This window comes from Olea europaea, chromosome 10 (assembly GCF_002742605.1).
Source record: "Olea europaea var. sylvestris chromosome 10, O_europaea_v1, whole genome shotgun sequence".
NCBI classification, from domain to species: Eukaryota; Viridiplantae; Streptophyta; class Magnoliopsida; order Lamiales; family Oleaceae; genus Olea; species Olea europaea.
The window spans coordinates 21,705,392-21,730,734 of NC_036246.1; the positions used below are offsets into that span (position 1 = coordinate 21,705,392).

General features: G+C 32.2%; 2 protein-coding genes across 2 annotated transcripts; both read right to left on the minus strand.

Annotated features, from left to right (window-relative positions):
- Positions 1-22,583: 22,583 nt before the first annotated feature.
- LOC111400400 lies at positions 22,584-23,754 on the minus strand. Its single transcript, XM_023027817.1, has 3 exons — positions 23,499-23,754; positions 23,183-23,251; positions 22,584-23,080 (listed from the first exon to the last, which is right to left on the minus strand). Exons 1-3 carry the CDS (start codon positions 23,752-23,754, stop codon positions 22,584-22,586), a joined length of 822 nt encoding a protein of 273 aa, XP_022883585.1.
- Positions 23,755-23,904: 150 nt separating this feature from the next.
- LOC111400401 lies at positions 23,905-25,013 on the minus strand. The gene is made up of 4 exons (XM_023027818.1): positions 24,988-25,013; positions 24,738-24,861; positions 24,324-24,653; positions 23,905-24,138 (listed from the first exon to the last, which is right to left on the minus strand). Exons 1-4 carry the CDS (start codon positions 25,011-25,013, stop codon positions 23,905-23,907), a joined length of 714 nt encoding a protein of 237 aa, XP_022883586.1.
- Positions 25,014-25,343: the final 330 nt, after the last annotated feature.

A 25,343-nucleotide genomic window follows, 5' to 3' on the forward strand; every position in this document is an offset into this window, starting at 1 on the left:
GATTCTTTGAAATTCCAAGAAAAACTTGAAACTTTGAGCAAAACCCGGAGAAGGATGTTTCTAGTACACAATAGAACAGCCAACAAGAACTCATATAAAGGAAGAAAATTCAGGTTGAGAAAGAGAAAATGTAGTTCAAATTGAATTTTCCAAACATTTTAAGACTAAATTGAATATTGCTTCTGGAATTTAAACGGAAAGAAGATGAGATTTGAGTCAAAAAATTGGAAAATGATGTTGACAGAAAACAGTATCGAAATGGCACTCAGCGGAGAATGGAATAACGGGGAAGATGAATCTACACGGAGGCGTTTTGGATTGGCTGACAAGAATTCAACAACAAAATAAAACGAATAAAACTACCTTACGGGACATATTGTGGGCTTTTGAGGGGTTTTAATTTGGTCTTGTATTAGTAGGAGGGGCAACTAATTTTGACTTTTCTTTTGGCTTTAAATTGACCATAAAACTTACCTTGAACCGTATAAAATTGAAAAATAAAATACTTATTTTACATCACCATTTAGGATCTGTTTGATTGCAAAGATGAAATTGAATTGAATTGAAAACAAATTCCAGAAAATTGAATTGCCTAAAAATTGAAAATTTTGAAATAAAAGTATTTTTTGGTGTTCATTTGGTTTTGTTTTATATGAAAATTATCAATTAAAGGGATAGATTTTACTGGTATTGGGGATGAAATTTGTTTCCACTGCCAACCAAAAAAAAATCATCTATTTTTTTGTGTTCGTTTGACTTTGTTTTACATGAAAATTGTCAATTAAAAGAAAATATTTTTTTACAATTATTTTTAGAATTTGTTTCCATTGCCAAAAAAAAAAAACAAAAAAACAAAAAAAAATCCTCTACAGTAAATCGGAATTGGAATTCTCACCATTTTCATGAGAATTCTAATTCAAGGAAAAGTGAGAAAATTGTTTAGGTGGCAAGAATCATGGAAAATGAATTCTCTAAAATTTTTTACCTATCAAACACTCATTTTTGACAAAAAGGTGGAAATGAATTTCCATTTTTAATGGAATTGGAGGTTAATGTGGGCATTTGTGGTGTCGCCCAAGCAACGAAAATGACGTGAGGGCGAGGGATGTGTATGGTTTGGCTGCCCCAGAGCCTGCTATCATGTCAAAAGAAGATGTCACTATTTGCATTTGATGATAATACTGTCTGTACCTTCTGCCTGGGGTAGTTCCAGCATGCTTCATTTAAGAACCCCATATTAGAGGATTTCTCAAGTTGGAGGCCCATAACTCTTGATTGAGGTGGAGTTGGCGGCGGCGATAGTTGATGTGGATTTTGGGTTTGAGTTAGCGATAGGGTTGGTGCGTGAGGGGTGAGAGGAAGAAGACGGGGGTGTGTGTTTTTTTATTTCTAATTTTCCTAAAAAAAAAAAAAAAAAAAAAAAAAATAGACAACGTAGCTAAAACTTATCCTTCATATTTATGCACAAATCCTCCAATACCATCACCATCCGATGTAAGAGTGGTATCCATATTTAGCTTTGGTTTTCCTTCGGGGGATCAAACCCAGTTACTTTGAGAAGTAGCATTATAGAGTAGTTTAGTTAACTCGAACCCAAATAACTAACTTCTAAATCCAGCACTAGCCTATGCTGTGATCGACAATGTGGTCTGTTGAAGAGGAAAGTGTTGCATTTTTTCGAGTATTTCCAAGATGTAATCATGAACAACTCCTTTTCCCTTTGGAAAGACGATTGTGCGCAAGAAGAAACATATCACTAGTTTCATTAGCCCCATCGAATTTATGAATCATCTCAATTGACAAAAAAAATCCAAAATTGTCTAGCAATTGTTCAAGAAAATGAGGCATGAGAGAACGGATCAAGAGATCATCAGGTCAGCTCGTCGCATGAAAGGATAATTCAATACAAAATAGCTTGACCAATTATAGGCCAGTTCTACCATGAGTAATCAGCTTTACCCATTACAAGTCAGCCTAGCCCATGTCCACTGTCATCCAAAAATATCATCGTTACAATCGTGAACATATGTCTCTTAAGTGATGTCACCAAGACGATCATTTCCAAAGCGACAAATGGCACCTATAACATTAGCATCTCATTTGCAATTAATCAAAAATTAGCAATGAATATCGAGTTGACAAGTAATTATGACATAGGCCACATCTACAAGCTATTGCCTTAAATTTGGGTGTGGCATGGACTTCTAAGTTGAAACTGTAGCTGGTGTGATATCGAGTGGCCAAGTTGCTTGATTTAGAGGCCTATAAATAGGAGTAAATGGTCCCCTCCAAAGGTCTGAACTCAATGCATTCTCTCCAATACCCTTGAAATTTCAATAAATAAAACTATCTTTTAATTCTTCTAAATTTCAGCAATTCCAACAATCACTCTACTAACATCCTATTAAGTTGGTCTAAATTTGCCATGTGATTTTTATTCATCTACAGTCTTCATCCTCACATCGAGAATAGACTGGACAATAAAATATTTATGAAAGTACAGTAGATGTATGAAGCACATTGAGTATTTCACCATGCATTTAGACCTATTCGATGACCATTATTTGGTAAAATAAAAAAAAGAAAAAGAAAAAAGAAAAAATATATATATATATTGAATAGTGATTCTTAGGAGGAGAATTAAAATATAGAAAAATATTTTGAGTTTACGTACATAATATTTTATTGTATGGATGTATCATTAAAAACGAGTATGTAAAAAAAAAAAAGACAAAGTTTTCAAATAATAGTTGTTAAACAAGGCTTAATCCAATTTTTCGAAGAAAAATGCTATTATATTTAGGGTTGGACAAAACTCCCGAACCGAACCGAACCGAACGAACCGAATCCGAACCGAACAGAATCGCGAGCCCTACGGTTCTTCTCAAGTTAAATACCCGAACGGGTATTTGAATTAGGAACCGACGGGTATGGTTCGGTTCTCGATTTTAGGCCAAGACCTGAAGAACCGAATAAAAACCGAATTTTTGTAATTTTTTAAATTAATTTATTTTAAATAAGTAAATTATTTTATTTTTTCTAAGGTCCCGTTTGGTAGGAATTTTTTACCCCAAAAAATTGATTTTTTGACCGTTATTTTACTATTCAAGCCGTAATTTTTGACTTCTTCTCTCACATGTAAACCCCACTTTTCTTCTAACGGTCAAAAAATCAATTCTCAAAATCCCTACCAAACGGACCCTAAATAAATTTGTTAATTAGTTAATTTAGTTCAAACCACAAAATATGATTTTCCTATTTCTAATATTCAGTTCAAAATCGACTTAATCAAATTGACCTCAATTTTATCCAAATCTGTTATTGTACTGTAATGTATTTTCTACCGGAGAAAATCGAATTAAAACTCTACAACATCTCTCTTAATTTTTTGAGCTCGTTATCTTTCTCTTTCTGTGAATTTAATAATCAAATTTAAGAAGAATTCAGCAAAGAGAGACGTGAAACACATAAGATTGAACTACGTTATTTTGTAAAAACTAATATTAAATATATTATTAATTAAATTAACGTAACTTTGTATATATTAAAAAATTTAATTATAATACGGAACCGAATGGAATCGAACCGCACCGAACCAAACCGAATGGAACCGAACCCGAACGGTTCCGTAATTAAATTTGGACCCGACGGTTCCACTTACTAAATACCCGAAAATTTCGGGTCGGTTCGATTCTCGTTAGAACCGAATCGAACCATGTCCAGCCCTAATTTATATTTAGAAAAAAATGTAGTGTATATTTCAAACCATTTAAAAATTTTCACATCGTGATATCCAATTTTTAAATTTAGCAACTACGTCTCAAATCTTTCAATAAATTACAATATAGGGACTTCTTTTATTTCTTCTCTTTCTTTTTTTTCAAATTATTTTAATTGTATTAACTGATAAAATTAGAATTGATATTTTGTCATTTTTAAAAATGATCGTTTCACTTTTGGTTGTTAGACAAATTAAGTCCATTCAGAGGTCAGTGACTCCGTGTACTGCCATTTATTGAAAGAATTGAGATGTAGCTGTTAGGATTTAAAGGTTTGAAACTGCTTTGAACATTTTTTTAAAAATTTGAGACTATCGATACAATTTTCCTTATATTTATATCAGAAAAATATTTTTCCCCCTACGGAATATATTTTCTGAAGAGGGATAATTTTTTTAAAATTATGGTCTCTTTTAAGATGTAAGGTATAATTAACAAGGATGTAACTAAGACTTTGAATTGATTTGGTCACAAAAAACTGAAAAAGTATCACACAGTCGGCTAAAATTTATAAATAAATTAATTTATTGTTGTTCAATATTTTTTAATATATTATTTCCTCTATTTCTCTATTTTTTTATTAAAAAAATTTCAAATGTTATGAAAATAAAAGGTTCTAAAATGTAAATACAAAAGGAAAAAAAAATTAGTGAATGAAAAAATGAAAACATTTGAAGACGTGAGGTGCCGTTTCTTCCATGAACAATGCTAAACGTACCGGTTTTTTTTACCGAATATTTTACTTACTACTCACAACAGAGGTGAGAACCACGAACCGTCATTTTTAAATTCACACGGGATGTCAAACGGGTCGAGCGGCTCGTCGGCTCGTCAAAACCCGGCTCGTGGGAAGCTCGGGCTTGTCGAATGTCAAGCCTGAGCCCGAGCTGAGCAGGGGCTCAATCCCACGATCAGCTTGTGGGCACACTGCACACGAGCCATTTTGACGAGCCCACGAGCTCTCGTCAAAAAATATAATTTTTTTTAAAAAATATTCCAAAATGTGCAAATTTACAAAAAAAAAAAAAATTAAAAAAATCACGAGCTCGTGGCTCGTGAGCTCACAAGCTTTCACGAGCCACGAGCCTGAGCCAAGCTCGTGGGTTAAAAGGTTGAGCCGACTTGACTCGACTCAACCCATTGCCATCACTACTTCTTCCATGTTCAAGTGAAAATAATAAAATGAGCGCGGTTTGCAAAATGGAGCTATTATTTATTTATTTATTAATTTGGTGCCCTCCCAACTCCGCATGACGAAAAAGGAATATCAATGATTTAGTCCCCGGATTTTATCATTTTGCCATTTTAAACTCGACTTCATTTATTTTTATTTTTTTTGATCTTTGGTGGTACTTTTCCATTCTTAGCTTGGATCAAAAATTAGATTTTTGGTAAATTTCGATAAAAGTTGATGAATTGTGTGATTAAAAAATTAAAATTTGTTGACCTATAAAAAGTATGATAAATTGAGTGAAAATGAGTTTGAAAAAAATGAGAGCCAAACATGAATTTAGTATATACAAATATTACAATTATGGATTATTGCAAACCCTACACTATTATCTTTTTTTACATAGATATATTTAAAACTTCAGCTGTTAAATTATCGTTTTCCCTGACTCTGCCATTGTTTATGTTGGCGAGAGCAAAGAACACTATCAATTTTTTTCTTTCATTTTTGGGTCGAATGCAAGACAAGTTATACCAGAAGTAGGTATTGTTTGATCCTCATTATTTTCAAAAATATATTTTTTTTCTTTTTTTTAATTGTATATTCTTTAAAAATATAATATTATACGCAAACTCAAAACTTTTTCTTATTATTTTAATTACATATTCTCTATTGATTTACTATTTCAAAATGCATTCTTAAAAAATAACGGGGCTCAAACATATCCATAATCTCTTCGATATCTTCCAAATATTGAAGGTGGATACCAAAATAGATAGAAAGTCAAATTATTCATTTAAATCTAGAACAAGGACCATTTCAAATAAATTTTCCTTATAATTAGTCGGGGAGTTAAAATGAATTGTATAAGACAGTTTACAGGTGTTAAGATTGCAGTACTTTATTAATTGTTTTCACTTTGATTTTTGTTTAAATTCTAATGAAATGTTGCCATATGATATTTTGTAACTTTATCTGATAAATTCGTGTGTACATATGGCATTGTTGATAAAATATTCTGACCTAAATAAGACGGTATTATAATATAATAATAAAATATAAATAATTTCGGATTTAAATCTCGCCACTACATCATTCAATACGTGTCGTGCATGCTACGTAGAAAACCAAATACTTTATTTCATAAATAATTAAAATTAACTCAGTTAAATATGGTTTTAATAGTTTTTTAACCTAATTATGAAGTAAGACATGTATTTTTTCAGACATTTTTTACCTTGACAATTTCAGGAGGCAGAATGGCCAAAGTGTCTATTTGATGTGGGCACCGAAAGAAATATTCTTCCCCCACATCGTGGATCAGATCTGAAATTTTGGGTTTAAAAAAACAAACAAAAAGATTAAAAAATTAGTTTATAATTTAATTTGGACAAAATCATTAGTTTGAAATGATTTTAACTCCTAAATTTATGACCCTATATCATATATCTATGATAATGACACCAACATAATAATTAAATAAAATATATGAAGTGGCAACATTTTCCCAAATACTAATAACTATGTATATTAGAAGAAATAATATTGAAATTCAAATTAACTTGAAATTTTTAAATTTTAAATGTATTTTTGGGTGCTCTATGACAAATTAATTCGAATTCGTAATCAGCCAATGGTATAATCAATCAATTATTATTATTATTATCTTTTTTTATCGTTTCTCTCTATTTATTTTCAAGAAAATTTATTGAGCATAATACTTTAGGAGAGATGAAAAAAAGTAGTGCTATATATTATTTCGAATGGTGATCATCATGTTATTGATGAACATGATGATGATCATCAATGATGACAAATAGCAATAGTGAATGAAAAATGACCAACTTTAGAATAATGTGCTTCCTGTGCTTGTCGAGTCCATCGAATTGAATGTGTTTCGGACTATAGCATTATTGATAGAAAGAATAATGACTTCAAGGGTGCGTTTCATACACTAGTATTTTATTTTTCTATGTATGATTTTGATGTATGATGTACAGATACTTCTATGTGGATGACATGTGTATTCCTTTTAGAAGTCACATGCCACGTCTTGTTTTATATATATTTTTTCTAAATTTCTAACATTTGGGATACTTTAAAAGACATTTTTTGGACTAGTATTTAACGTGGTCTGTGTTTCATCATATACCAAAAAAAAAAAAAAGTATAACATACTAGTTTAATATTTGAAAAAAAAGTAAAATTGATGTGTCCATATCCTACTTTTAGAAAAATTATGTCTCATCATGTCCTTGCAAATTTATAATTTATTAAGGTGTATTGCTGTTATATTGTGTTCGATGCGATGCCTTGTAAGAAAAATGTATAAAATTTTCAAAAAACATTATAACAATATTTGTAGCTAAAACCTTAAAAAGTTGAGTTACTTTTAAGTAACTCTTTGTCTACAAACGTTTATATAACTTTTAGAGAAAATTGCAGTCGGGGTACTAAATCTTTCATTTATTAGCAGACTTTGCCCAAATCTTTAGTTTGTGCAACCCACAGTCCCAAACCTTTCATAAATATGCACCGGGGGACCAAATGGATGTAAACCGTCCGTTTGACCGTTAGTTGACCAATAAAATTGAATTTTGGTCAATTTTTGACCAACTTAAAATGGTAGAAAGGTAAATTTGCTATTTAATTCTATAACAAACAAATCCCTAAACTAATATACCAAATAAAAATAAAAGAAACTACTATTCATCTTCTTCCCCCCCCCCACCTCACCCCACCCCACCCCTCCCCATAAAAGAAACTAGTATTCACCTTCTTCTTCCCCTCACTTCACCCCATCCTACCCCACGACTGTTGCAATTTTTCCAATAAAAAATGGTTTCTTCTTCACCCTACCCATCCCCAACCTACCCCCACAGCAAAAATTCAGCCACCAACACCTCCGGCGACCTCCGGCACCACCACCATCAGTTATCTTCTTTACCACCGTTGAAACCCTTCATCCCACACCACCAACTTGTTGTCGTTTGGTCCATCAACGCTTTCACCTGATCTCCATTGCAAGTCCACTTTTATCCTTCTCTGTACCCTCAAGCACCTAATCACCACTAGCAACAGCAACTTCAAGCAACTGCACCCTAAATTTCACCTCAAATTTTCTTGAAATCAGTGATTGCCAAGGTCTCCATTTCATCATCTTCAACCCATAAATGGAATAACCAGATCCAGAATGCTTTTGACCCCCTAAATGGAAGAACCAGTCTGCTACTTCTATTTGTTGTTTTCTGGATTTTGTTCTTCCATTTTGATTATTACATTATTTGCAGTAGTTGCAAATAACCCAGAAAACAGGATCTTAGGATCCTATCAAAAACTAGGACTAGGCAATAAAAAAACAACTATACAGAAGCTGTCGTGGCCAAATCCATGTCATACAATGTAGGAGAAAACTCATATGCAGAAGCATCTCGATCTGGACCTTCCGACGATCGAAAGTAACAGGTTTAGTTTGGGGTTGGGTGGAGTGAAGGTGGGTAAGATGAGGAAGACGGTGATTTTTAATTTTTATTTCTTCTCTCTTTTTTATTTTATTTTGTTTTGTTTTATTTCTAGTTTTTCTAATTATTTTATGTATATATAATAACAAATTTACATTTCTACCCTTTTAAGTTGGTCAAAAATTGGTCAAAATTCAATTTTATTGGTCAGCAACGGTCAAATGGACGATTTCCATCCATTTGGACCCCCGGTGCATATTTTTGAAAGGTTTGGGACTGTGGTTGGCACAAACTAAAGATTTGGACAAAGTCTGCTAATAAACGAAAGATTTGGTACCTCGACTGCAATTTTCCCTAACTTTTATGTTAGTTTTCTTTTGGAAGAACTCTTAATTTTAATCAATATAAAATTTACTGAATTTAAATATTATTATTATTATTATTACTACTACTACTTGTAAGTAACCAATTTATTTAAAATTAATCTTACTTATTTCAATCAAACTACTGTTTCCATTCTTTTCATCACATCTACTGCATTGAATGAATAATTAGGTTTGCAATCATTCGCTTTTATTTTAAGTTGGTGTAACTAAGGGATGATAAGTATTTTGATTAATTTGTTGAGTATTATTTGAACCAAACAACAAATTGAGTTAAATAAATCTTTATTAAATTTTATTGTATACCAAACATACTCCAAAGATTTTTATATAATTACATATCCATAATCCCGTGGACATTTTTCCATTTTTCAAAATCAGATTTTATAAATTGTCACACAATAGGGTCCACATAGCTACCTTTGCATTTGGAGGTTATTGACAGTCCTCTGAATTCACTCCTTAAATTTGGGACTCCTAGCAAAGTTTGTTCCAAAAGGAAAAAGAAATCTTGCAAACATTTATCATACATTCAGTAAGACACAAGTTAAAATTAAGATATTGTAATTTTATCGATTAAAATACTTTTTGTCATATACGACTCAAAATAGCATATGGTGAACTCATACGGAGAAAACAATAGCACCAACTCTATAAATTGATTTCGACAAGGAACATTTTGTGTTCTGTGTCAAACTCGAATTATATTAGTTACTAAATTTAAGATAGAAAACAGTCGATATTGTCAACATCTATATATCTATCTAGCGAATGAACCTTAGTCCAAAAATTTGGACAGCATACCGCCAGATTGCTACTCAGTTGTCATGTGATCCTTGTTTCCTACAAAATCAAGTGGCGCCTTCTTCCTTAAATTTGCCCACTTTTGACGCTATTAATTTTGCTTGATTACTTTAATGTCAATCTGATTCAATTCATTTTACACATTTCCATCTCACTATTTTCTTTTGATTTCAAAAGTGAAACAATCTCGAAAAAAACTACTCTACAAAAGTCGTTCTATAATATCGCTTATTTAATTCCGGAATTGTCGAAAAAGTAGGAATGATCGAACCACACTGACTCATGGCTGGCCATCTAGGCTCCATTCTGCTTGGTGCATCGATCAAGGGGTTGGCCAGGATCAACTTGACCCTTGAGCTCGTGATGGAACAAGTTGAGCTATCCATAAAAAACTCAAGTGTAGACTAGAATAGAAGTACAATCTACGATCAGTTGCACGTTAATATATTAATTAACCGATGTTATTCATATTTAGCATTACTTAAAAAATATTAATTATTAAATAACAAAAATATTAAATTATGCCTATAGAACGCCATCAATTTTATAAAATATCATTATATGTCAGACGCTATTAGTTATTAGGGTATTAGTAGATGTTGAAAAAAGAGAAATCACTTGGAAAATATTTAGCATTGTATGGTTGGTACATTATTTAAAATCATTTTTATTAAACTAATAATCAATTTCAATAAATTAGTTTTTTATGTAAACTCATATTTTTTTTACTTTTAAATAATCTATCCCAAACCTACCCTCTATAAGCTTCCAAATTTTAGCTATAATGTCATTTAGAATTTTTACAATTCAATATCATGATTATGGTTCAACTTTTTCCTCGGTCCAGGATCTTGACAACTCTGCGTACAAGGATTTGATTTCCTTTTCTTTTAAGTTGGGTAGGTCTATTGTTGGACTCATTTACTTTGAAATTTGACCGATAGATCAGGTTCAACTTTCAAATTCCTTTTCTCCAATTTTACTCGATTGAGCCCATAAATTGCTATTGACTAAGCTTGATTACTCAGCAGATATTTGACCCTTAGGATCTGCTTGGGAGCTTTTTTTCCACCAATTTTGATTAATTTTGAATGGTACTATTTATGGAGGGTTGAAAAATCGTGGCATGCTAGTTTTTTTTAGCTCAATTTTGAATGATGTTAGACTGAAAATCAATCAAAAACAATTATGTGGAAACAAATGAGATCAAAAAACTGAAAATTCTATGAACCAAATTCATACCTCCAGCTATTGATATTGTTCTAAATGCTCTCCTTATTCCAAGTAATGGCACTTCCAAGTTTTCAACATTCTAATTTGATAGTGTATCTTGTATTTTCGGTGGTTGAGCTTGGGGACCAAAGCCCATCTATATATGGCCAAATTCCCATCAAATTATGGCTACTATTACCTTCCAATCAATAGAGAAATGAACCTCATGAATGCTGTTTGTAAATGGTGAAAACTGAAACCATGAACGTGGACCATCAATTGCCCCATCAATTGCTTGTTGAAGAAATGGGAAGGATGGAATTACATTCTCCCACTTAGTGCATGCATTCAACCTAATGCTTCAACTTAATCCCATTGATTGTTTTTCTTAAGAAAAACAAACACATGAACATGCACAATGAGTTCTCTAATAACGAGTATCACCTTCCATGTGTTATGATGCATTTAGTTCCTCAAGAATTTTTCTTTATATAGTAAGTCTTTTTCTTTGTCCTACAAACATATATTTTCTCAAATAAATTAAAGCGCGCAGAAATATGAGAAAATATCACAACAAATAAGAGTTTCGTACAAAATTTGCACATACCATTATATAGTGGAACCAAGTCCCATTTTCTATACATGATCCTTGAATTTCAATTGTGGCATGCCTTTAGTGAAAGGATCAATGATCTTCAATGCAGTGCTTACGTGATCAACGATCACTTTCTTTTCTTTAATACGTTCTTTTATGGCTAAATAGTTAATGTCGATATGTTTACTTCGACTACCAATTTTGTTGTTCTTAGCCAGAAAGACAGCAGCTGAATTATCGCAATAAATTCTTTATGGCCTAGAAATGGAATCTATAACTCTAAGCCTAGATATGAAATTCTTAATCCATACACCAAGCAAAGTAGCCTCTAAATAAGAAACGAACTCAACTTCCATAGTGAAAGTAGCAATTAAGGTTTGCTTGGCACTCCTCCATAAAACAGCTCCACAACCGTCACAAGAATATACACTGATGTTGATTTTCATGAATCAACATAGCAGTCAAAGTCTAAATCTAAGTATGCAATCACTTCCAGATTATTCGTCAATTTATACGAAAGCATGTAATTTTTTGTTCCTTGAAGGTAGCATTACTTTCTTTGTTGCTTTCCAGTGGTCCATACCTGAATTACTTTGATATTATCCTAACATTCCTATAAAAAAAATGCAATGTCAGGCCTTGTGCAGACTTGAGCAGATATTAGGCTTCCAATAGTAGAAGCATATGGAATGTTCTTCATTTGTTCCTTTTCTAAATTATTTTTCGAGCATTGGTCAAATTGAACCTATCACCCTTCACAATGGGAGCTATACTTGGTGAACAATCTTTCATCCGAAATCTCTCTAAAACTTTGTTGATATAGGTTTTATGAGACAAACCGAAAGTACCTCGTAATCTGTCTCTATAAATCTTAAAGTTAAAGATATAAGATGCCTCACTCATATCTTTCAATTGAAATGTTTAGAGATAAATTGTTTCATCTCATGCTACAAGTCCTTATCATTGTTTGCAAGTAAAATGCCATCTACATATAAAATAAGAAAACAAATCTTGCTCCTACTAATCTTGCGGTATATACATTGATCCATGGTATTTTCAACAAATCCAAATAAAAAAATTACTCCATGGAGTTTTAAATACCATTTACGGGACGCTTGTTTTAAACCGTATATAGACTTCTTAAACTAGAGACCAAGTGCTCACCTCCTCCTCTAAATCACCATTGAGAAATGCTATTTTCATATCTATTTATTGTAACTCTAGGTCAAAATGGGTAAGTATTGGGCAAGTATCCCATGATCTTGAAGAAACTTAGCGAATGGACTAAGTGCTCGTCTATCTTCTGTGTATTTACCATAATATTCTCCATCTCTATTTGATCTTATGATCTTAATCTACTTCTCATATTATTTCTCTACTTTAGCCTTAAAGGTTTTAAAGGTATCCAGTCCTTCATTCTTATTATGGAGCAAGTAGAGATACATATATCGTGAGTAATCATTGATAAAGGTAATGAAGTATTTCTGACCATGTAAGTCTATGTCTGGACTACATATATCAATATGTATGATTTCTAGTATGTCTGAACTCCTGTTGGCACATTTCTTTAACTTGTTGGTCTGTTTTCCCTTAATACATTTCACAAGTGTATCAAAATCAATGAAATCTAGAGTATTAAGCACCTCATCATTCACTAATCTTTCGATTCTATCAATAGAGATATGTCCTCAACTCCGATATCACAACATAGAGGAGTCTTCGTTAATATTACACCGTTTAGTGCAAATATGAACATGTATAAAATTATAAGTGGTATTGTTTTGTAAATTAATACGATAAAAGACCATCATACAAAGTATTATTCCTAACACAATCAGAATTATATAATAAACTGAATAACGTGTTTGAAAAATTAAAGGAATATCTCAAGTATACAAGTTTGGAAATGGAGATCAAGTTTTTTGAAAAACTTGGAACATAAAGGTCCTATCTAATTTCAAAACAAAGCCATTACTTAAAGTTAAAATGTACATTCATATAGGCTCTACATATGAGCCCATCTTTGTTTTCAAGTAAGATATTTCGCTTACTTTCCATTGGCTTCCTTAGGTTTTGCATACCCTGCAAGGAGATTGCAATATGGATTGTAGATCTAGAGTTAATCCATTATGTGTTAATATTTACATTAACCATATTAGATTCATAACAAACAAATGAGGTTAGATTACCTTTATTCTTAAGCCATTTCTTGAATTTGGTGTAATCTTTTTCTTCATGTATCCTCTTTTTTCACAGAAGTAACACTTAGCCTCTTTCTTGATATTAGCTTGGGTTGGTAATTTACCTTTTCCCTTCTGATTGACTTGATTCTCCCTTCTTCTTGAACACACATAGTTATTAATTCATTAATTGACAACTTATCCTTATGTGTGTTGTATAAAATTTTTAAAGGTTCGTACTCTTGTGGAAGAATATTTAAGATGTAGTACAAAATGATGTTTGGACATCTCAACCTCGAGTTTCTTACGTTGAGTCGTAATGTCCCTCATCTCCATGATGTGCTCGTGCACACTTTTCACACTAGTGAGTCTTAAGAACGAAAACGTCATTATAAAAGTGTTTGCCAGTGCCTTATTTGAAGTGAGGAATTGATAACCAATTGCCATTATCAAGTCCTGGACGCTGATCTATAGAACTACGTATACCAGCAAAAAATTTAGTATTTATGAACATCACATTGAGGCTATTAGATCATTCCCATTTTTCATAAAGCGCAATGTTTACTACATTAATGGCATCGGTAATTTTAGGTAGTTCGTCTTTCCTAATAGTATAATCAATATCCACTCTAAATGGAGAAGAATTCTCTCATTCCATACTTTGTAGTTATCACCCTTTAATTCCAGAAAATCATAAAGAATATTAGAGAAGTTAGTAGGTTGTGAAGCTGCATAATATTAGAATTGCTTATGTTAAGATCGTGGCTTAATTGAATAGATTGCATATTTTACAAGTGTAAATCATGCTAAAATTGAATATGATGACATAATATTGCACGTTGACTAAATTTTCAATTCAAGTATATTCATTTATCCCTTATAACGGGACTATCAAATTATGAAAGCAATTTGATATTCTATCATAAAGTAAACTTTATAATAAAACTATCAAATTATTTATTTATTCATAATTCGTGTGGGCATATTATGAAATAATTTGATATTTTATTCTAATTAATTATATAAATATAACAAAAATTCTCGTGGGACAAAATTCATTACATTAAGTATAATTAAAAATTAATGTCCTTAATCCTTATGTGATCCCATCTTAATATATAATTTTATTTAATTAAAGATGTTGTGACTAATCTTTAAATAAATAAAACTATATAGAATCACTAGAGATTTTTGTTTTATGCATAAATAATTAACTCAATATGAGAATAATTGACGTAGCGGAAGATTATAAGGAAGATGAATAATCACAAAATGAGAAAACTCTTAAGGAAAATTTTATTAAATTCAACAATTGTCGCCTCAAAGGGCTTACAATGCCTTAAATAGAAAAAAACCTAGCAAAATTCGAAAAATAGAATAAAAAGATATTTTTCCAAAAATAGAAAAATATAAGATAACTACTAAGATGGAAAATCCTTATTTTCAGGATCATCCTCCAACAAAACGAATATAAATTCGAATTTTATGGAAAAAGATATTGCAAAAACAAAAATTACCATAAATAGCAAAAACGCCTAAACGAGGGCCTAAACGTTGGATTTTACCCAAAATTGGCCTTGCGTCAGGACTGAAGGCCTTGTGTTTTATTCATTGGCTCGATTCTGATCGAATTAGACTAACAATTCGCCAAAAACAAACAAACCCGAAGTTATCATGAAATCAAAAAACATTATTTTACCTTGTGACGGTCCCATTTCATCATAAACTCTAATCCCTTATACATTTCATCAATAATTCTAATAGCATAATTTAAATTAACACACTATGATTATGTATAAAATATTCTCATAAGCGTTATAAATTGCATGAAATAATTAAAAACATAATTTTAACTCATGTAAACTAAATATGAGTGTAATTGTAAACTTTCATAATTTAATTCATCATAAAATTGCATATATTATTCTAAATATTGACATATGCAAAAATTTAAGTGCACATAAATATAAAATAAATGCCCAAGAGTTAAAATATATAAAAATGGACTAATAAATTAATGGGAAAAAATTATAACTCAGTGATTTAGTTTACACCAAATCACAAGACAGGTGTATAGTTTGAAATTGCAAAACTCAGGTATGAGATAATTAATTAAAATATTTATTAATTCAATATAATAAGGTCACATTTAAATACATAATGGTCACAGAAACATAATTATAAATCATAATTTATTTATTGATCACATATTATCAAATTTATTGGTCACGAATTATGTCGAGATTACAAATCAAAAAATTCACACGTCACGGTTTAATTTTATAAGTCACACTTTATGTCATTGGTCACAAATCAAAAAAATTATAGGTTACAGTTAATCTGTTAGTCATATATTTTCAAATTTGTTGGTCACATCTTATATTTTTAGTCACGGATTATCAAATTTTAAAGTCACAGTTTTATAAATGGTCACACGGAATCAAATATTTAGTCACATACACCAAATACCCAACCCCAATTTCTATCTAGAGTCAATACTTGGTCACAAGCACTACACACCCTGCCACAACACCAACAAAAACATCGCCAACACCACCACCGCCACTGCCATTACGGCCACTTGCGACCACCCTCACCCCGCCACCACCACAGCTACTTCCATCAGCTCTCCACATACAATTGCCTTCCGCACTAACAGAAACGCATCGCTACCTCCAACATATTTTATCATCATGCGAACTGGGCGTCGAAGGCACAAGGCAATCTTGGAAAATTGGATGACAAATGGTTAGGTCTTGTCATGCTATGCGAACTCAAATCGCCGTGCGAATTGTGCTATCATGCTGTAGACCGTTGGCGCAACGTCATCGCCGGTGATTATTCGGTGAAGAGAGATATGAGAGAGTGTAGAGAGGACAGAGAGAGTGCAGAGCGAGAAAGAAAATCAGAATAATTAGGGTTTGGGTTTGGGGTTGGGGCGGGTGCGCGTGGGTGGTTTTATAATTAAATTCATACCTCATATTTGAACAAGTAAACTCCATACCTGATATATGAATTGTAAATTTTATACACCTGGTGCAATGTAATTTCCACTAAATTAATTCTATAAAATAGGTCCAATATAAGGGGGAATTCTGGCCCAATTAAAAAATTGCTTATAATTTCGAAAATGGCCCTATAAACACTTTGTATGTGGTAATAATAAGATGGCCCAATCACTAAAAAAGTTTTATACAATCACAAAACATGATGGCCTAGTAAATATCACTGACTACAATCACAAAAATAGATTTGAAAATTACATTCTCCAGTCATCTTCAACCTCCAGTGGGTTGAAATTGACCGGGCTTGAATCCAACTCTCTCAATATCAAAACAACATTCAGAGGCTAGGAAATTGATTCTATGGAGAAATCTCCATTTATTTTCAAAAAAGATAAATTAGCCAAAGAGGATCGAGTTTTGCAGATTGATGGTGAAACACCAAGATAGAGGCAATATGGAGCTCTAATATCAAGCGTTAGACTGAAAATCAATCCTGAACAATTATGCGAAAACAAATGGGATCGAAAAACTGAAAATTCCACAAATCGAATTCATACCTCTAGCCATTGATGTTATTCCAAAAGCTCTCATTGCTCCAAGTAATGAGACTTCCAAGCTCTCAACACTCTGGTTTGATGGTTTATCTTGTATTTTCAGTGGTTGAGCTTGGGGACTAAAACCCATCTATATATAGTCAAATTTCCATCAAATTATGGCTATTGTCACCTTCCAATCAATGGAGAAATGAACATCCATTAATGCCGTTTGTAAATGTTGAAAAATGAAACAATGAATGTGGACCATTAATTGCCCCATCAATTGCCTGGGAGAAACGAGAATTGATGGACAATTACATATGATTTAAAAATTACCCAAAAATGATGTATTGTAATTTTGACAGGTTCTCTCAATCCACTAAATCGAAGGATTTTGATCATTTCTCATATTCTCTTATAATATTTCTCTTTATAAAATAACTATTTCCAACCAACATATTTGGTTCAAGACAAACTTGTAAATAAAATATAATAACTAAAAGAATTTATTCATAGGAAGAATTTATTCATAGGCAAAAAAAAAAATTACATTATAATTAAAAAAAATTAAGTACCAATAAAATATTACTTATAAGAATTACATTTGCGTAAAAAATTGTTTATAAAGTAAAAGTACCACTAATAACATAAAAATTCACTTATAGAATATAAAAAAGTTACTTATAAGTTAAAAAACTCACTTATGTGTAAAAATTATTTAAAAGTTCAAAATTAGATTATAATTGGAAAGTTACTTGTAAGAAATACAAACTAATATTTTTAAGTTATAGCTATTTATTAACTTATATGTAAAAAAATTATTTATATGCAAAATATCACTTGTGATTAAAAAAATTTAATCCAAAAAGCTATAAACTAAAAATTTCACTAAGGAATATATATGTAATTTTGCTCTTTAAAAAAGACTTTTGGATAGGTGGATAATATGCATGTGTTGGACTATTTTAAAAATTGTGGCTAAAATCACTCAAAATCGATCCGCTTATAAATGTACAAAATTGATACCTTAAAAAGTGCTTATAACCGATATCCCAAGACTCCCAAGCAAGTCCTTAATTAGTGGAACATTGATATTGATATTCGAGTAAATTTGTTCACTGAAGTTATTACATAGTACAATTTAACACTCACTTTAGTAGTGCTAATATTAATCGAGTAAGCTTGTTTGCTTTACAATTATGCAGAAAAATACAACTCAATCTACCAATCATGTAGTAGTAATAGAGATTGATAAATTTGTTCACTTTGATAATATGTTGATAAGTGTTTACTGAAAAGTTATTGAATCTGCATCAAACCATTTTATTGTTCCACGAATGCAACTCATTTTGTTCAATGCTTTTAATGCTGATTTCATGTTGAATAATTATCTCGAACAAAGATATCGGTTGAAGATCGCAAGTACACGATATTGTAACAAGTAATCTCTTTATTTGATCGTCTTATCTCACTGGCTAATTTCAATGGTTCATTTGGGAGTTATTGACATTATTTCAATGTATTCACCTCATACTTGACAACGTTTTAATCGAAATTGAATCATGGACGTAGCAAATTCCCTCTATGTAGCCCGATAGGATTGCTATGAGCTTTGTGTGACCCTCGTTACTGCATGTTCACTAGTGATGATATCATATAAGTGGTGTTGTATCCTAACCAAAGTATTATCTATTGGTTTCTATCGAGCTAGTGGCCATGCGAACCTGGGGCAACTGTGATTGATGTGGAAGCCCTAGTGGTGTCGCATGAGTGGTCCATTTGGACTTGCAACCTAGGTTTGATATGTATCTTGAAATCAAATATATGACTAATGTATCGTTTCAAAGAGTCTATTACTTCACTATACATTTTTTAAAATGTGAAATAGAACAAAATGTTATTTCGTTATCATTACCTTAGACTTCAATTTAATAAAACATCAGTTAAAATATCTCAAATCATGTAAGTTTTGCTCGAAATATCATAAAAAAATAAAATAACATGAGTTTCCGTGACATTTACAAGTCGTCATGTGTCTTGGGTATCTTGGATCAATGGGATAATCTTTGCCCACTACAGCTCATGACCCGACCCAAATGCAGTCAGAAACCCAAACTAGACGACCGGATGCATTAATTTGTAACCCACTTACTAAAATTATTTAAGGTGGGCTACCAAATGTCGGGTCTTTTTTAAGTGACCCTTCATAAACCCGGTCCGGTAACGGGTCACTTTCGTTCACCACGATCTCTGTCCCAACTCCCAACAAATCAAATGAATGATTATAAGAAGAATATGTTTGTTTGTTCACCATTCATTTGATTTCACATGTCCCCCGGTTAATTTCATTCGCTGTCAATGCACTTTGACCTAATTTTAATTAGGTCACTATACTTTAAATTATTTTAATTTGGTCACTGAACTTTAATTTTGTGTCAATTAAATCAATTTACGTTTAATTGTATCTCAATTTAAACCAATTCGTTCAATTTCATCACATTGTTTAGCGATCGACACTAGAAAAATTATAAACTTGTGTAGAAGAGCTCTAGACACTAACGTGACTGTTGCACCAAGAATCATCCTACGTGGCCTAAAAAAATTTCTTGAAAAAGTAATATAATGAAAATTTTTTGTTTAAAACCTTAGCCTTGTAAAGTGAAAGTAACTCAAAGCATTAATTTTTCAATTATATCACTTGTGTCACGTTATTTTTTATGGCTTATAGGATGGTTGATGGTATTTAATGGCCATGTTAACTCCCGTTTGGCCCCATTGTTTGGTATAATAATTTTTGGAATAATAATTTTTGGAGGTTGTGTGGTTAAAAAAGAAGGAAAAATTTTTAATTTACATATAATATTATTTTATGGAAGATTGTGTGATTAAAAATAATAGAGAGAAAGTTATAATGTGAAATACTGAGGGTCAAATTGGATCTAAATATTGAACTTTAGACAAAACAATATCATTAGGATGGCAAGATTCTCCTTCCACGACCCACTCTGCATTGTTCGCCATAGATGATCAATACGATTGTGTTTGGGAACATGATCTTCGATCTTGAATTTCATGAATATGTTAAAAAAAAAAATATTGTGTATTTTACTTTTTCAATTTAATTGAACTAAAGAAATAAAAAAAATACATTAAATCAAATAGTTAAACATTATGATAAAGTTGCCTGGGTGGGATTGGCCGATGCCACTTCCAAGTGTGACGAAGTTGAATGATGTGGTTTTATTGAAATTAAATTAAAGTCTAATGACCCTCTTGATACAGAATTAAAGTATATCAATTCAATTGATATAAATCAAACTACAGTAACCGCAAATGAAATTAAACCCACTTCCCTCCAAAACAGATTTTCACTCAGGGTACTTTCAAAATTAGCCCAATCAAACCATCAAAATTCCACATTGACTTTTTAACAATTGGATATTATTACAATAGCCTCTTGAAAGTTAAAAGGCAAAGATGCCCTTAAATATATTATACAATTACAAAATATTTTGTTTAAAAAAATTACTACCATTTTAGTTAACAATTGAAAACCAAACACTTCCCACTTAAAACTTTTAAAATCAGCTAACTTTTTCTTATCTGTTTATTTCAACACAGATAAAAACTCTCTCATCTTATCTATTTATTTCAACAAGTTGTCGACTCGTAACGTGGACTGTTATAGCAACAAACAAAGTTTACTGAATGTTTTTTTAGCGATGCCAAAAAATAAAGTTGCTTTTACCCCATTCCTCAAGGTTCAGATTGCATCAATAGAGTTGTTGAAAGGGCCAGTACTCCAATAATTTATCTTTCTATAGATGCTGCAAAAAGTGAAATTAGTTTGTTAAAAAGGTTGAACCCCAATCTTAAGGGCCCCCACCGACCCTGCCCTGAGCCATCGTGGAGGAGGTAAATTGCAGGATGTGCCTCCCAGGAGTAAGGGTGGAGAGCACATGGATATGCCAAGGCTGTTAACCCATATGGTAACTCCCGCTTGCAACAAAGCCAATTCCACCTTGCGGGGAATCGAACTCTGCACACTGCCGCGCTGAGCCCTATCCGCCCTCGCCTTTGCCACTGGGAGATATGCCCTGGGGGCGTGAAATTAGTTTGTTGCAGTCAGGTATAGATGGGAAAGGTAAGACTGTAGCACTTGTTCAAAGTCCTGCTCGTAACTTAGCTGAAAAATGGGATGCTTTATTGTACGGACATGGGATTGAAGGGATGCTCAGGTGGACTTTATATTATTCTCTGTTCACAAATATTGATTGAATGCCATTTATTAAAGGTTGAACCCCAACTTTGAAGGCTCTTACCGTCTCGCCCCTAAAGTTTGTGAGAGAGGTAAAATCGCAGGATGTGTCCCAACAGGTCATAAAACAAGAGCTGCATGTACATTGCGCCTATAAGGAGTCCAATTCCATGTCTCAAAAATCGAACCCTCACACTGCGGCTGCCAGCAAAACGTGAGATAACCTCACTCCTGTCTTTTGCACTACTAGGCTTTGCCTCGGGGGGCGATTGAATGCCATTTATTGATTTGCAGAACTGCCAATGTTCCTTATTTTGACGTTTCACTTACACTTCATTTCCAAGGTTAAAATAACTTTTTAGCATAATAAATCGCTAACCTTAGTTCTTTCATTTTCTATATAGTAGTTTCCAAAATATGTAGATACCGATACATATCTTGTTAGGATGGTATTATTGAGTTATACTATTCAAGTGTTGTTACACATACTTAAGCAATCAATCTTTGAATTTTCTATATATTCATTTCTTCAAATATTTAAAGACACTGTTATTATCTTGTTGGGTGGTTTTATTTAGTAATACTATTCAATTATCTATGAACATACTTTATCGATAACTACATCGAACTTGAAGCAGAACTGGGACTGTTATCTGCAATAACCGTTCTCACTTTTGATAATTTATATAGGTTCAATACAGCAAGTACCAGTCTATGAGCCTAAGTATATGTTGGAATGAAATAGAACCAGTAGTCAAGCCTGTGTATTGGATTTTTTCTCTCTTTTTTTTGTTTGGAAAAAATTCACTTTGTCTATGTGCCTTCGTATTTTGGTATGGTATATGTCCGGGGCTTTGGGACCTTTTAGGTAGTCGAACAATCAACAAAATTTTTTTTTATCAATTTCCTCAAGAAGATGGATTTTCAGAATTTGTACATGCATATTTGTCTGAAATTGGTAGATTATTTAAGTTTCGAAAACTAGGGGCGGACTCGGACAGTTTGGACTATGGGGTCAAAAATAATTTTTTTTTCGAACAATGTATTATTAACGAAAATAAAATCATATGTTACTACAATTGTAGCCTACGAGTTTTCATACTTTGAAAACGTCGTATAATTACATCATTATCAATATCGTCAAGTACATCGCTCTCAATATATGCAACCAAACTATCACTTAGCCATTGATCTTCCATTCAATTACGCAATTGATTCTTGACAATTTTCATTGCAGAAAATACTCTTTCTACCGTAGCAGTTGCAACTAGAAGAATTAACGCCAATGTTACAAGCCTGTAAACTAATGGGTATACCTCATGTTTTTTCGTCACAACCAAGGTTTTTGTAAGATCACTAAGGCCTTGTAACCCTTCAAAATCTTTGTGAGTGCGCATATCAATAATATATGTTTGAATTTGCTCTTTAAGTGCCAAGATCTCTATTGGTTTAAAATCTTTGGGATAATACTCACACAATTGAATTAACCTATCCTTGTTGAAAGCAGAGAATGAATTATCCGGACACAAGCATGCAACACAAAGGAGTAAGTTACTATTTACCTCAGAGAAACGATCATTCAACTCTTGAATTTGCATATCGATGATAGCATAGAAGAAATCCACACGAAAATGATGTAGATTTGTAATTTCTTGAGTGTTACGTCGTGAACGGCCTAGAGGTATAAACATATCGTCTATGTTGGAAATATCAATATTGTACCTTTCGCAAAAGCAGGAAACTGTTCTTAAAAATGATTCTCATTCATTGTCTCTCATTGCTTGAAGTCGTTCTTTACTTATCTTCACTAATTTCATAGCGTTGACAATATCTTGATCTTTCTTTTGTAATGATTTTGACAATTCACCTAAAATACCCAATACCTTTTTCATGAGATGCAAACTGAATACAAAATCAAATATCAACATAGATCCCAACAAAATACGTACTTCTCCTCACTTTCCACAACTAGTATCATCAGTGGCAATCATCTCACCGACATCAATTGTAGCAGAAAACATGATAATCAAGTTAAGTAAAGAATTATAGTGAGAGCCCCCAACGAGTATCACCAGATCGCTTAAGAGTAGTTTCTTAATTAAGGCACTTTTTACTTGAGATTTCACCAAGATTTAATGATTCAACAACTTCAAGCCTCTTCTTCTCTTGAAGAAGATCACATTGCTTAGCCGATCTGCCAACAACATTTACCACTTTATTCACTAAAGTAAAGAATGTTTCAATTTCTGCATGTTTGCTTGCCATAGTTACAAGAGCTAGTTGTAGCTGATGAGCAAAACAGTGTATATTAAAAGCACTTGGATTCTCTTTCAAAATAAGTGCTTTAAGACCATTGTACTCACTTCGCATGTTGCTCGCCCCGTCATAACCTTAACCTCTTAAACTAGATATACTTAAGTTAAATCGAGAGAATAAGTGATCAATAGAATCCTTAAGTGCGAGAGCTGTGGTATTAGAGACATGTTCAACTCCAACAAAACGTTCTGTTATTTGTCCTTTCTAATTCACATAACGTAGAACAATTGACATTTGCTCCTTCATTGATACATCATGAGATTCATCAACAAGAATGGAAAATAACCTATCACCAATATCCCTCATAATAACATCAAGTGTTTCAAATGCAATAGCACTCACAATGTCCTTTTGAATTTTAGGTGATATTAACTGATGGTTTTCGGGAGCATTACTCAAACAAACATCCTTAATCTCTTTATTATGATCACATAACCACTGCAAAAATTCAATAAAATTTCCTTGATTTCTTGAATCTTATGATTTATAATATCCACGAAATGAAAGCCCTTGTCGTAGAAGCAATCGAACACAATCAATTGATACATTCAAATGAATTCGATACTCATCTTTTTTTTCGACTTCTTAAAGAGAACACAATCAATATTTTGTTTCTAATTCACAAAAGCCTCATACTTAATCTGCGCTCGGTTGTGTGCACTACCACTTTTCCCGACATGAGTTTGAAGCCTTCCTTTCTTTTTCCAGTTTGAGAACCCTCCATCAATAAAAGAATCACCACCACCATGCTCTTCACTATTTGGTTTGAAAAGAAAACAATAAAAGCAAAATATGATATCTTTTGCTATACTGTATTCCAACCAATCAAGAAAGTTATTAAACCACGAAGTTTTAAATCGTCTTAACGACGAATCTCCAAATTCTTTCTGTGGATACAAGTGATTTCGAGGCTGACATGGACCCTTTTGTACGTATGTTCTTCGAATTTCATCCTGAACATTAACAATGTAATTAGCAATTGGAGTTCTTAATCTAGGATCCGAAGGTAGTTATGCTAAATCAATTTTATCCCAAACATCTCTTTGACTCCCAGTATTTGATTCTATTTCTTCCTGTGTAACGCCCCGAATTCTAATAACCCGAAACGTTACAAAATATGAATATACCTTGAAATAAACAGTTTTAATATAACGAGAAATTCTGTAAAAGATTGAATAACATTTAATCAAAAGATAATTTAAATATGCGAAACGTTTGAAAACATATCATTCATCCAAAAATTATTAGAACAGTTAAAAACTAATTGAAAATTTATAATGCACTCACAATTGAGTCAAAAATGAATAACCCATTATTAGTTCTAGTGTTTTTGAAAATTAAAATACTTCATGACGAGGATCCGTTGGTCCAATAGCAAATCCATCCACCGCCGTCCAGCATACTAATTATTACCTGAAAATTGTAAATAAGGGGATACGTATAACGAATTATACTCAATAAGATACTTGCTACTCCACGTTCAAGTCAAACATGAAATTAAAAATAAATTATCTTACCAACATAACATGAGAATTATCACACCATGACAAATGATAATTCTAGCAAGCGCTGCAAAATAACGTGAAGGCTAAATTGTGCTTTGAAAATAACGTGAAGGCTAAATTGTGCCTTAAAATGTATCA